The sequence below is a fragment of the Mesocricetus auratus genome, unplaced genomic scaffold (assembly GCF_017639785.1).
Source record: "Mesocricetus auratus isolate SY011 unplaced genomic scaffold, BCM_Maur_2.0 Super-Scaffold_100026, whole genome shotgun sequence".
Classification (NCBI taxonomy): domain Eukaryota; kingdom Metazoa; phylum Chordata; class Mammalia; order Rodentia; family Cricetidae; genus Mesocricetus; species Mesocricetus auratus.
In genome coordinates, this window is record NW_024429207.1 from 6,201,164 (window position 1) to 6,213,414 (window position 12,251).

The 12,251-nt window shown below is 45.6% G+C and overlaps 1 protein-coding gene across 8 annotated transcripts in view; it reads left to right on the top strand.

Moving 5' to 3' along the window:
- The window catches only part of Tenm3 (teneurin transmembrane protein 3), a 1,762,555-nt gene that overhangs the window by 1,737,039 nt on the left and 13,265 nt on the right, over positions 1-12,251 (top strand). For all 8 annotated transcript variants that reach the window (XM_040731875.1, XM_040731879.1, XM_040731877.1 and 5 more), the window contains 2 exons: positions 610-845; positions 11,104-11,400. In XM_040731875.1, coding sequence (XP_040587809.1) covers positions 610-845; positions 11,104-11,400 — 533 coding nt within the window. The remainder of the gene's footprint in view (positions 1-609; positions 846-11,103; positions 11,401-12,251) is intronic.

Consider the following 12,251-nt stretch of genomic DNA (forward strand, 5'->3'; position numbering starts at 1 on the left):
TGATATTCAGCCAAAACTTTGGTAGCATGAAATACCAGAAGTCCAAGCTGTCCTGTCAACTCTCTGGAAGGACATCTGTATTCATTACTGTCTTCACCACCATCATGACATATAATGATAGAAGCAACGGACAGAAGGATCTGTTTACCTTAGCAGGTCCAGACCATGGCTGCTTGCCCATGAGATTGGGCAAGACATCATGGCAATGGAAACACGTAGTAGAAGAGTTTCTTCATCTCATGGTATACAGGAAGGAGTTGGAGGAAGGGGAGAGGAAGGAAAGGAGAGAGACAGAGGCAGGGGAGAATGGTAGGTAGGTATAATGGTATTAGGTACCTGCCCAGGGATGTACTTCCTTCAGACAGGTACTACCTAAAACTATCAGAGACTCAAAAGTAACCTCACAGCCTGAAGACCAGGCTCCCAACACCTAAATCTTTTTTGAGAGGACATTAGCTATCCAGACCATAACAACATCATTAGGTACCCCTTTTGTTTTTGTAGGTGGGCCTCAGTGTTTTAGACATATTTGTCAGTCCTGAATGCACTCCTGTCTGATGTCTAATATAGACAGAATACTTCACGTTTTTCTGCTTCTCCTTTTTTTAGACCAGTTAAGAAACAGTTACCAGATCGGTTACGACGGCTCCCTTAGAATCATCTATGCCAGCGGTCTAGACTCGCACTACCAGACGGAGCCCCACGTTCTGGCTGGCACCGCGAATCCCACGGTGGCCAAAAGAAACATGACTCTTCCCGGTGAGAATGGGCAGAATCTGGTAGAATGGAGATTCCGAAAAGAACAAGCCCAAGGCAAAGTCAATGTGTTCGGCCGAAAGCTCAGGGTAAGTAATACTGGGAGAGAAAGAGGAGGGTGTCCAGGTCTGTGCCGCATGCAGCGCGGCTCTGTGAATACAGCCTGCCTGCATGGGCGGGGCCCGCCACCTGCCACCCTCATCTGTCCGCATGAGTCATGCCAGCCACCAAAGCCTTCAAATGATGAAAAGGAAATTCTTCCCTGGGAAATTGGAGATGGCATACAGCACACTTCCAGAGGCACTGTCCCTGGTTATCAACTGAACCTTGTCTTGCTAATGTCAACCCTAAGACTCTTAGGACCGTAATCTTCCCCCCACTCTGTTAGCGGTGCCAGCTTCTTCCTGCATAGATGGGGATAAATATTCACAGTTTTCAAAGTCACAAATAGGAATGTTGAAGGAGACAGGCCAGCCATTGAGAGGTGACGTCTTTCTTTGCAGTCTTCATATGTTTGAACTGCGGTTCAGATGTGTAGTAAGACTGCCAGCCTCAGAATCTCTCTCCGTGCTGTCTCTTCGCAATTGACAGAAACCCCACCTTTTATTGGTTTCTTTATGAGAAATGTAGTGTTTCTCATTATGCTGATGTAATTGGGCCTTGCAAAATGGTCTCTGCATTTACTTACTGGTGGGTTTTTTTTTATCACTCTTACATTACAAGCCAAATGCATCTGGAAGGCAAGCTGTGATTTATGGTAGCTATTGGGTAAAGACAATGTAGATTAAACACTGAATCACGAGTTGCAAGAAATCACCTTTAGCCACAGTAAACTGAACCTGATTCATTCTTTATATTAGCAAACAGAGTTTTATTCGTCAGGTAAATGTAGATAATTCTGCCCAACATTACTTCCCTTGCCATTAAAATAGATAAATAAATAGCTTCAAATCAGGAAGCGCGAACGAAACGCGAAGCTTGTGCTAATTCCCCTCTTTTCTCCCCTACAATCCAAATGCCTAAATTAGTATGCTAAGGGGCCAGCAACATTTACCTTGGCAATTCTTCAGGTTGAGAAACAGCAACCAAATATTGCTTCTGGCTGTTTCCAAGAAATGGAAATGAAATTTTAAAAAGAATCAGTGGATCAAACACGGGCCATATCCAACTTGTGGGTTATATTCTGATTGCAGTCAATTCACGAGGCTGGTGTCTGGGGCTATAATACGTGGTCTCTCTAGCCAGGACTAAATGCAGCCGCCTCATCCCTATGTCTGGCTCCAGTCAGCCCCAGGTTGGTTTGGGCAGGCTGGAGTGAAATGAAGCTGGAGGGAAAGGACAATTAGAGGGAGACACAGCGGAAGATTAGGGTGGTGTCCAGCTAAAGTGACGGACGGGGAAGCACTCCGCTTCCTTTCTACTGATTGTCCCTGGACCGTGTTCTGTTGCCAAGTGCACTCGAGTTTCAGCCTGCCTCTCCACGGAACCTAGGAAGCAGTGGCTGCCGCTTCCTGTCTCAGCCCAGGCTTTCCTTCCTCAGCCACAGCAAAAGAGCTCACAGGTTTTGCCTTTCTTACTCAGTGGTTCCTGGAATACATCCGGTATGCACACATGAGTCACAGGCAACACACGCTAGTCATAGGTGTGTACACACACACACACAAGCCACAGTCACACCAAGCCTCACACAGGGGCCTTCATCAAAAGACACAAAGACTTGCCTTCAGTTTGGGCTTTCACAGCCCTGAACACCAAAGACACCTAGAATTACAAAAAAAAAAGAAAACACAGGTTCTAGCCTCAGGCACCACTGCTTTTAAATTGTTGTTTATTAAAGTGGGCAATGTAAGGCTGTTTCAATGCAAATAGATGCTGTGCTTTGAGCATCCCCTGCCCAGCCCCTACCCTTTCCCACTTCTCACTCCTTTCGATCCTGTTATACCCCCCCTCCCGTCCTTCTAGATAGCTACACTTCTCCTTTGGTGGTGTCGGTACATGGAGGAATCTTCATAAAATCCAGGGACCCCAAGTAAAAGGAAGCACAGTGCATACTCCTTTTTGAAACTGACGAGACTCGCTTAATACGATTATCTCCTCGTGTATCCTTTGTTCTATACACAACATCACTTCCTTCTTTATGGCTGGAAAACAAAATCTCATTGTGTATGTGTTCCACGTTGTTTTCATCTCTTCATTGTTGCATAAGCAGGCTGGTTCCATGACTTGTCTATTGGACACAGTGCTGCAGTAAGTGGCTAAGGAAACACGTGGGCAGTTCTTCAGACATGAAGTGCACATGACCGATAAAGTGCTCAACACCACTAGCTGTTTTTCTGTTACTGTAATTAAAATACCATGACCAAGGCAACTTATAAAAGATAGCACTGAATTTGGAATTCAAGGTTCCAGGGGCTTAGAGACCATGCTCGTCATGGTGGAAGGCAGGCCCAGTGCTAGGACGATAGCAGAAGCATGAAGTAGAAACAGGAAGCTAACTGGGAATGGAGTGGGCTTCTGAGACCCAGAGCCCACCCACAGTGACACACCTCCTCCAACAAGGCCACACCTCCTAATCCTTCCCAAACAGTTCTACTAGCTGTAGAACAAACATTCAAATATATGGGCCTATGGGGGCCATTCTCATTCAAAAGACCAGCCCACCTGTCAGAGAAATACAGTATTGCAATTCCATCTCACCTAGTGAGAATGGCACTGGCTAAGGAAAAAACAAATATGCAGCGTGTGGACTAAAGGGGAATCATTATAAACTGATGATGGGACCATAATCTAGTCCAGCCATTGTGGAAATTTTCCTAAGGTCAAAATTAGATGTAGCATGAAACCCATTCCTGGGAATCTACCCAACGGTGCCAGATTTTTATAATAGTATATCTTATAGACCATTTATGTTCCCCTCTCTTAGTTTGCTTACACATCATTACATCTATATTAGAAGATAGGTTAAGTAATATTATCTAGATAATATCATAGCATTAGAACCTCAGTAGGTTCTACATTGCTATGTTACAAACAAAACCGTCTCTTTTCAAATAGTCATTACAGGTGTCAGTGAGCCAGTGTGGAAATACAGTGGAAATAAAAAGCTTGGTGACATATCCCTAACCCTCACCCAGAGACCCTCAGGCACATGTGCAAAATGTTGAGTGTTTCTACCCACACAGCACATGGCTAGGAGTGGGCTGTCCAGTTTTCTGTCTGTGGGAAGAGGGAAATACTTTGATCGCGGGCAACATGGTGAGTTCCATGCCAGCCCGGGCTACAGTTTGCAGTGTGTATGTGTGTGTGTGTGTGTGAGAGAGAGAGAGAGTGTGTGTGTGAATGTGTGTGTGTGTGAGTGTGTGAATGTGTGTGTATGAATGTGTGTGTGTGTGTGTGTGTGTGTGTGTGTGTGTGTGTGTAAGAGAGAGAGACTAATCTGACGCCCCTGCTCCTTTACCCCACTCTGAATGGAGACACCCGCTCTGAAGATGGACGAAGGGAGTCATGCACACAGGTGTAAGCATTGATGTCTGTCTAAACAGCAACACCACAGTGCCTCAGCAAGACAATTCAGCAAATACACTCTTTCCAACGGCCTGTTCAGTTGCATTGAAAGGAGATCTCCAACTGAACGTGTGATGGCTCTCCCGCAGACAATGCTGAGCTTACGAGGGTTTCTTCCCCCTCATGATAGGGTAGGATGTGCCCACTCTGACTGCCGATTTCTCCTCTGTGGATTCCAAGAGGAAAACCCCGAGGAGGAAAGTGCCAATGGGAAAGGCTGTTTGAGGACTGAACCTGCCCCCCCCCTCCAGAGATGGGAAAAGTGAGGGCAGAAAACCTGTGGCCACAAGTGACCTGAATCAGTCTGGAGGACCACTGGCATCACCCCCCACCCCTCCGTCTCCTGAAACCCAGAATTTCTCCTCTGTCCTTTTCAGTATTTCCTAGCAGAGGGTTCTTTTCACTTCCAAGTTTTTGACATAAATTTAGCTACTCTCCTGACACATGGTGGACGCTCAAATATTTATTCAGTGGATGAAGGAAGGAGGAAAGACGGCCTTGCAATATGGATTGTCTGTGTTCCGCTGCATGCAGATCATCTGAGGAACGAGGCTGTGTGAGAAGTGTCTGGCCTCTCTGATGTCCACCTGCTGTAAACAAACCTAACGCTGCATAGAACAGGTGGGGTAGATGGGTGACTGACAGGCAGATAGCTAGTTATTATACAAAGCGCGTGTGTGTAAAATAGGTTTTAAAGCTAAAGGGAAGGCAGGAAGTAGAAAAGGGAAAAGTCTATTAGAATCTAGTAGATGCATTTTCTGTGAGACAGTTGGGGACAGGAAGAATGAACACAGTGGGAAAGAGACACGTGGAACCTGGCAACAATACAGGAAAGCATGGCAGAATGAAGATTAGTCGGTGGCTTGCTGGCTGGTAGCTAAATGTAAAAAAAAATAATAACGGTGAGCTGACTCAGTCAATAAAAATTTGCCTTGCAAGCACGAGGACCTGATTTCAGTCCCTATGAGCCACTTTTAAAAGGCAGGCAGGGTGGCATACTTGTAATTTTTAATCCCAGCACCGGGGAGGCAGAGACAGGAACATCCCTCAGATTTTCGAGACATCCAGCCTGGCCTCATGGGCAAGAGCCAGGTCAATGATCAAAAAAAAAAAAAAAAAGGTGGACAACTGAGGAACAAAACCCAGGGCTGTTGCTCATCCTCCAGCCTCATACAGACATGCATGAACAGACACACTCACACTCACAAGGAGATGCAGACATAGTCAGTGCTTGTGTTTGTCAGATAATAAGGAGATGTGGAACCAGGCGGGGGAGATGACTTAGGAGGTAAAGCTTGTAGGTAAGAGTGAGGGCCTGTCCCAGAATTCACACAAAAGCAGGGTGGGTTAGCATGCGCCTATGATGTCAGCAGTCCTACAGCAAGATGTGAGGCCGAGACAGGAGAATCCCCATGTGTGCACACAGGCCAGCTAACCTTGAGTCCAAAGACCCTCTCTTAATCCAGGGGGAAGATGAAGACCAATGCCCAAGGTTGTCCTCTGACTTCCACACATGCTTGGCATAAGGTGCCTGTGTTCACACATGCACATACAAAGATTAAAAAATGTCAGCCTTAAGGGGCAGAGACCAGTAACCCCAGCATTTAGGAAGCTAAGGCTAGAAAATCATGAGTTCAAGGCTAGTCTGAGATACATAGTAAGACTGTCCCCAAAGCGAAGTTGATAAATAGTCCTCTAAGTTTTATCCATGCTGTACTTTGGGAGCAAAATTCATTTCTTACACCTGCCCGGAATTAATGTTAAAGGAATAATTTTAGTGACTCATTTCAAAAAGAAAAGCTCAGAATTTGGAAGTCCGAAGCATGTTTTGAAGGCGCACATAAGTAAGATAGCATATTTAAATCTCTGACACTCGGCCCATCACGTTCGTGTGGTATTTTCAAGCAATGTTCTGTCCTGGACTGGGATCACACGTTTAGTTAGCTCTCATGAGTGAGTACGGCGGAGACACACAGCCATCTGTGGCAGTTGGTGCTCCAACAGGGCCACTGAGAAGGCTTCATGTTGTCACCAAGTGTGCCGGGTAACAAGCCAGCCCTTCCCTCCACCTCCGTAACACTTCAGAAGAGTGAGCATAGCCCGAATGTGCTGGCACCTCCTCCTAGGCAAATTGTTTAAGGTCATTATGAGTTTAATTCTCAGGCACTCCAGAAGGAAAATTGTAACCTTCCCCTCTCACTGTCAAAAGACGCTGTGATTAATTACAGTCATGTTAGACGCAGCTATGAAAATGGAGATTTTCCATGCTTGCTTAAGGGAAATAAAACCCATCACAAAGGCAGTCACCATGGCCCCTTCACCATACCCTGTGTTGGGATTCACTTCCAGGCTGAGAGAGGTAGACCAATGACTAAAGGTTGCCTCTTGAGTTGACGTGTTCATTTTAGCCTCGTTTTTGCCTTTGTGTGTGTGGAGATGCACGTGTGTGTGTGCACGTTCGTGTGGAGGCCAGAAGTCATCCTCCGGAGCCATCTACCTTGTTTTGTTGGGACAGGTGGTGTCACAGTGGCCAGCAGCTAGCTGTATATTAGACCAGGCCCGGCGACCCTCCCATCTCTGCACACACCACAGTCCCCAGCTTTTGCTGTCCCTGTTGTTTGTAGTACGGGTGCTAGGAATCCAGACTCCATGTTGTTGTTTGTAGTGCGGGTGCTAGGAATCCAGACTCAATGTTGTTTGTAGTGCGGGTGCTAGGAATCCAGACTCCATGTTGTTGTTTGTAGTGCGGGTGCTAGGAATCCAGACTCAATGTTGTTTGTAGTGCGGGTGCTAGGAATCCAGACTCCATGTTGTTGTTTGTAGTGCGGGTGCTAGGAATCCAGACTCAATGTTGTTTGTAGTGCGGGTGCTAGGAATCCAGACTCCATGTTGTTGTTTGTAGTGCGGGTGCTAGGAATCCAGACTCAATGTTGTTTGTAGTGCGGGTGCTAGGAATCCAGACTCAATGTTGTTTGTAGTGCGGGTGCTAGGAATCCAGACTCCATGTTGTTGTTTGTAGTGCGGGTGCTAGGAATCCAGACTCAATGTTGTTTGTAGTACGGGTGCTAGGAATCCAGACTCCATGTTGTTGTTTGTAGTGCGGGTGCTAGGAATCCAGACTCCATGTTGTTGTTTGTAGTGTGGGTGCTAGGAATCCAGACTCCATGTTGTTTGTAGTGCTGGTGCTAGGAATCCAGACTCAACTCTCCGTGCTCATGGAGCAGGCACTCTACTGAGTGAGCCATGCCCCCAGTTCCTTAAACTGGTAGTTTTATAATTTCAGATATTTATAAAATCCCCACTGAAATCATGTGCTTGTAAGTACAATTCCAGAAGAAGATTTAGGAAGCTGGAGAGATGGCTCGGCAGTTAAGAGTGCTGACTCTTCTTCCAGAGTTCAATTCCCAGCAAACACATGGAGGCCCACAACCATCTTTAGTGGGGGGTCTGGTACCCTCTGCTGGCATAAAGACATACATGCAGATAGAGCACTCGTACATAAAATACATAAATCTGGAGGGAGGGAGGGGAGGGAGAGAGAGAGAGAGAGAGAGAGAGAGAGAGAGAGAGGGAGGGAGGGAGGGAGGGAGGGAGGGAGGGAGAGAGAGGGGTATTGTTTAGGGAAACAATATTGGGTCTCAACATAAATCTGGAGGGGAGAGAGACAGAGAGACAGAGAGAGACAGAGAAGAGAGAGAGAGGGGTATTGTTTAAGGAAACAGTATTGGGTCTCAGAATGGACAGACTCTTGGCCACTGCAGTTTATTCACAATACCCAAAGAAGGTGTGCATGAATGGGACAGAGAGAACAGGATGTCTGTTAGTGTCCTTTAAAGTTTTATCTTTTAAATAGCAGTGTCTAATATCTGGAAACAATAAGAATGTTTAAGACCTTGCCAGGCAAATTGGCACATACCTTCAGCCCCAGCAACCTGAGAGACTGAAGCAGGAGAATTGCTCAAATCTAGGAATTTGATACAGCTATACCACAAACACACACACACACACACACACACACACACACACACACTTTGACTTGTGTTAAATATGGAGAAAAAAATCCACACATACACACCCCCCAGAAACTTGCTAAGGATACAAGAAAGATACTGCATACAGTATTTGTCTGGATAAAACGAAAAAAAATTAAAACATCTATACCCCGTTGGGTCTCCTAGTGCTTCCAGATGCTCCCAGATGGTGACATATTTGGCATAGAGACCCATACAGTGTTGACAGTGATGACATGCTTGATTTTTTTTCTGGGGGACGGAGGGTTGGTGTCGTATAACCATCCTCCCAAGCCAAGGAAGCAAATCAGCAGCCAGTAGCAGGGTGCAGGTGAGCCCAGATAAGTTCCAGACCCCGTCTTTTGTGATTCGCGGATCATACAGATATGCAGTCCAGAACTCTGATGCTGTAGCCAGAGGAGCGCGGTGGAGATAAAGCAGGGTTAGTGAAGGCAGTAAGGAATTGAAGTACAAATTAAAATGGATGCAAAGTAAAATGCAAACAGATGGAGCAATAATGCCGGCAGTATTGTGGAAACTGCACAGTCTTTCATGGTTATTCAGAGGATGGTACAACCTAAGGATCTTTTTTTAAAGAGGGCAAACCTGAACTTAGCAGGGGGCATCCTACTAAAACAAAGTCTGAGGAACCCAAAGCCCTAATGAAATCATTTAAATGATACAAAACCTCCTCTCTTTTCCCTTCTTTAATATTGTTTTATTGACTGATAATTTCACACATGTGTATAATAAATTTTGATCATATTCAGCCCCCAAACTCCTCCCCCAGCTTCTCCAGGATCTACCCTCCGCCCTCTCCCAACTTTCTCTTTTTTTTTTAAATAACCCACTGAGTATATGTTGTGGTGCCCGTACACTCACACATATACACTGAAGTGTGGTTGACCTACCAAAACTTCTTGCATCCAAAAACAATGCCTGCAGAAACGGAAACACTTGACTCCGCCAGTTGCGGAGTTGATTTGATATCAAATCTTTCTACAGGCCCGAGAAAAGATGTTTACGATATTAGCTGTAACTTCCTTCCAAAGCATCCTGCAAACTGTCACAGAATTCACCTGGGCAGGGGAACAAATGATGCAGAGGCATTTCTTCATCCAGAAAGGGGAAAAGGCGGGGCCTCCAGCTGGCTGGTTCATTGTCTGCAAACCCTGGGCTGCCCAACCCAACTTCTATGTTTACACATGGACAGAACAGATGAGGGCGGTTCAAAGCCCACGGGCAGGCTGCTCCTAGGCCTTGTAAGTCTTGGAGGTCATGTTTTAGAACTCCTGGGACTTTGTGCGCTCGCATGCGCACACACACGTGTGTGTGTGTTGTGGTATGTTGTGTTGGGTTGTGTTTATATAGAAATGTTGTGTACGTCGTATTTTGGTTTCTGTTGCCATAACAGAATACCTGTCGCTGTGTAGTTTATTTTAGCCAGTCACCCTAGAAATCCAAAAGTACAGCACCAACATCTGCTTGGGTTCTGTCAAATGCCTCAAAACAGGAAGTAGAGAAACAATTGGTCATGATTAGGAAGAGACAAAGACCATGAGAACCTACTCTTGAGAGAACAAGTCAACTCCCATGAGAACTGTTTCAGTCTCGAGAGAAACATGAGTCCTTCAGGGCTTCACGTCACCATCCTGTTACATTGGCAACCAAACTTCATCCTAGGTTTTGGCAAAACAAATCACATCCAAGCCACAAAACCAATCACCTTGAGCTGTTCGCTTGTTAGCTCTAAAAGGTCCAGTTAAAATGTGGCCATACACTGTTAAGGTTGCTCCATTTAATTTTTAACAATCAAAACATCTCCTGAGACCTTTGGTATGTACAGACTACCATCCCCACCAGGGTGCCATAGAAGACCACGGCCCTTCAGAGATCAGTCTGCAAACGCGGTCCACTCACTGCTTGGCACCAGGCACCACACGTGTACCACAATAGGGAGTGCTGGCTCATGTACGCCCGCCTTGCATCACGGACAGTAACAGCCAGATTTCATCAGAGGTCCTGGACATGGCATCCGGCCATGGTGAGACTGATTGGAATGATACAGTGATAGGTCTATAAATTAAGTGCAATGTCCAGCCCGTGGGTATGTGTTAGGACAGAACTCTCAAGTCTGGACCAGTTCCCCAGATGTTATCAAAAGAAAACAACACTCTAAAAAATTGTGATTTTTTCAATACTGGGCCCAAAGCGATCATCATGTTTGTAACCTCCTGCTAGTTCAACTCATTAATAATTTACAGTAATGTGGGCTCCAACTTCTACTTAACTGCACTTCAAAGGGTTAGAGTCGCATTTACCACTGTTTTATTTAATATAGCCATGATTAATTCACTAAGTAATTATTTTTTTCTTTGTCCTTTTAGGGGAGGAGTTTTGAGTGATTTACATAGGGTGTTGTTTATCACTGGAAAATCTTTAAAACAAGCGCATTTTGCACTCTCCTTTTGTCTGTCTCTGCTTTTCTGTCTCTCTCTCTCCTCTCTCTCTTTCTCTGTCATGCTGTTGCTTTTAGCTTACAAAATTTTAATTAAAACAGCTTTGAATAAATGCCAGGATGTCTTTCTGCTTTATAAAACCTTGTGAAAGAACAGTTAACCTCTTACCTTGTCCTTGTATCTAAGAGTTTGCTAAGTTAATGCGCTGGTAAAGAGAATCAATCACTGTAAACAGTATTTAGACAATACTGGGATGGGTGAAAGGCAGCTAACCCTGGAACGATGAGGTGTTTTCTGTCTCATTTTGGTAACAGGTCAATGGACGAAACCTCCTTTCAGTTGACTTTGATCGGACCACCAAGACAGAAAAGATCTACGACGACCACCGGAAATTTCTACTAAGGATCGCTTATGACACATCCGGGCACCCAACTCTCTGGCTGCCCAGTAGCAAGCTGATGGCCGTCAACGTCACCTACTCATCCACGGGTCAGATTGCCAGCATCCAGCGGGGAACTACTAGTGAAAAACTGGACTACGACGGGCAGGGAAGGATCGTATCTCGGGTCTTCGCCGATGGAAAAACATGGAGTTACACATACTTAGAAAAGGTATGCCTGTGTTCCTGTGTTCAGATGGGGAAAGGACGGTTAACATTTCCCAACAATCACACGGAGCAGGATGAGAAGAAGGAGAAACAGCAACACATGACTGAGTTCTACTTGTTATTCTAAGCATCCCTATGGCAGTCACGGGGGTGCAGGGTGATGAATTTCTGTATTAGCAGAGTAGCTTTGCCTTAGTTAAGTTCTTCTGTCTGAGACCCTTTTAAGTGATTTATGCTGTAAACAAACAGGCACTAACACCATGCACCTGCCAAGCTCTTCCACTGACAACATTCACAAATTAGACCCAGAGCTTGCAAGTCATTTGTAAATAATTTCTGCTCCGGCTCTTTCATTTAAGAGAGAGCTTGCATTAGTACAGTTAGAACTGTCAGTTGCGTGCTGTCCCTGGCAGAGCCTCAACAGAACCATAAAAGGCATGTAGGGCCTATTTATGCATTATTAACCGAAAGAGGCTATTTTCCTAGAAAGCCATACTTTCAGATACCGTGTGATGTCTCTCTTTCATTTGCATGTAAGAGATAAGCATCCTGACTTGGGCGCTTTCCCATTCCTCGGAACTGTGCACAATGCCACAGATGGAGATGTAGAACTTGGAGACTTACACGTGTGCAAGGCGCTAATCCATAGCCTGTGCAGCGTGAGGATGGCCTGGGGTGGAGAGGAATGGAAGGGGAACTTCCTGGAACTCCCTTTTTAAAGAACAGAGTCCACTGAAGAGCACTCCCACGGATGCTTCACCTGCCTTCGGGACAAGTGTCAGCCACAGAAAGGGATTCGGTTTTGAGTTCTTACATGCCTCCTCGAATCTTCCAGCATTGCGTTCGCAATTGCAC